The 2,375-nt window shown below is 40.0% G+C and overlaps 1 protein-coding gene across 1 annotated transcript in view; it reads left to right on the top strand.

The window, feature by feature from the left end:
- LOC108691716 (neuroligin-1-like) overlaps positions 1-986 on the top strand; it is a 34,759-nt gene extending 33,773 nt beyond the window's left edge. The window contains exons 10-11 of the mRNA XM_018199582.1: positions 5-135; positions 245-986. Coding sequence (XP_018055071.1) covers positions 5-135; positions 245-826 — 713 coding nt within the window. The 3' untranslated portion in view covers positions 827-986. The remainder of the gene's footprint in view (positions 1-4; positions 136-244) is intronic.
- Positions 987-2,375: the final 1,389 nt, after the last annotated feature.

The following is a 2,375-nucleotide window of genomic DNA, read 5'->3' on the forward strand; positions in this document are numbered from 1 at the left end:
GTAGAACTCAAATCGAAACTGAAGAATCACTACAGAGCCCATCGCCTTTCTTTTTGGCTAAACTTGGTGCCCGACCTTCACAAACCCGGTTCAGATGACGTTCCTAGGTCGCATCATCTTCTCGATGCCGAGCAGGTATTACAATGTCACTATAAAAACAATTGCTAGTTAATTATCGTATGATTATCAAAATTGAAACAAGTTAAGCAATTATGTTGGACTCAGGAAGAATTTTATTGTCCAGGTGCCACCCAGATTCATTCAGAGGCTACCAACAACTGCAAGAACAACTACGTTGGAGGTAACATCTATCGAGAAATCCTCGTCCAACATGTCAACGATTACGCCGAGCGACATTACTTTCGAGGATTCCACGGCGTTACCCGAGGATGGCTTCGCGGCGTATTCCACCGCCCTGAGCGTGACAATCGCGATCGGCTGTAGTCTGCTGATCTTAAACGTACTCATTTTCGCCGGGGTGTATTATCAACGCGACAAGAGCAACCACCAGCACCACGGTTGCTCGAAGAAGCGCCAGGAGAACGGCCAAATGCCGAACAACATTTGCGGCGAGCTGGAGACCAAGACCGCTGAACGACATCACATCCAGCACATACCGCCGCCGGAGTTTGCTGACCTCCAGAACAATACCTGTCACGTGCCTATGCCGCCCCCGCCACCGAAGAATACGAAGCCCGGTAAACCTGGTCAGAACCTCATCATCAGTCCCAATCAGTTACAGCAGGAGAGCTTGGCCATGACCGGCACTGGGACCTTGAAGAAGGGACACAATCACCCTCAGGTCATGGAGGAGTTAAGGGTCTGACTTTAGGAGACCGCGCGGCCACCGAACTAACATGGCCGCGAGGAAAATAGGATCCTGAAACAATCGTCAGAGAATCACTTCAAAATGGGAATTACTTTCCAATTATCAATCTGATGATGGACATAATGAGGATACTCAAGAAGAAATACAATCATTGCCAGGTCACAAAGAAGCTGAGAGTCAGACTCGAGTGAATACCGAAACTTTTAGATTAGAAACCGTCGAGTGTCCGGAAATCGTACCGAGGTGACTCTTCAGAATGTTCTTCGTCGACGGTATAGCCGTCAGAAATGGAATAAAAATCCTACAGAAGAAACCGCAAGACGATTAAAAGGGACAAAGTCTGAAATCAAAAACGGAAAATCATTTCAGGAATAATATTATTCAACGGAATAATATATTCGACGGAAAATGGAACAATTCTTCAAAGTTTTTCGAAGCGTGATATTGTCGATAGATAGGAAGTGATAAAGGATGAAAAGTAAATGGAGGACTTTCATTGTTGCGTGAGAAGTACATATTAGTGCCAGGGGCGTGGCTGGGATTTTGAACCCGGAAGCTAACTGCTGGCCTTTATTGTAGACCCAGAAAATGTCGAGGTCCAGTCGTTTGGGCCAAGCAGTGTTGCTTCCATTCGCTAGTTGCTGCCCCTGTATTAGTGACACCGCCATACTGTTATCGTTTTCTACCTTTCGAATTTGCGACCAACTGCCGAAAATCACATAGTCTTCGATGGATAGACAAATCTGCGTTAAGTAGGACTCTTCATCCTCAAGAAAAGAATTTGAATTTTTCGTATTGATTACATTCCTTTTTAACATTCTTCACATCCTGTTATATTCTCTTGTATTTTTTTAATTTTATTTAGATTTTATTTTACTTAAAGATTCTAATTTTATTAATGAAGATGGACATCTTCTTTTATATATTTCTTCAACATTCATTAAAATTCATTATGACAAATTAGTAAGCAATTTTCTTACGCACACAAACGAAATTGTCAAAATTGATAGTATCTTTCTTAATCTTTTGTGTTGTCAGCTGTCTCTTTCCCTTTCCTTCTCTTTCATTATTATACTTCCATGTAATATAGACTGAAGGTTCGAGCCGATTTGAGTCGTGCCGACACTGTCCTCGTTCTTCCGAGTGATAATGATTATGACAATGGTTCGAATCGCTGCCACGATGATTCATTTCTATGATCGTCGATCGTTCAAATGCTCAATTAAATATTTAATTAATATACTTTCTTTCTCTCAATGATGATATGTGATTAAATTTTTAAATCAAATTTATCTTTAGCAGCAAAATTTTGTCACGACAAAGATTGACAAAATAAAATTTCAACAATTTCGTGAAAATGTTACAATATTCTAGTAATTTTTTGCAAATTAAAATATAAGATAAAATTAAGATAAACTTCTGCACAATAAAAATTTGATAAATTTCTGAAATGAATGGATTAAGTAGAAGATCGAGAATCGAACAATTTTTTTTTATCATAAGAAAAGTTGAATGATTGACGACACTCAACAGTATACTGCCAAAC

The sequence above is a fragment of the Atta colombica genome, unplaced genomic scaffold (assembly GCF_001594045.1).
Source record: "Atta colombica isolate Treedump-2 unplaced genomic scaffold, Acol1.0 scaffold51, whole genome shotgun sequence".
In the NCBI taxonomy this organism is placed as follows: Eukaryota; Metazoa; Arthropoda; class Insecta; order Hymenoptera; family Formicidae; genus Atta; species Atta colombica.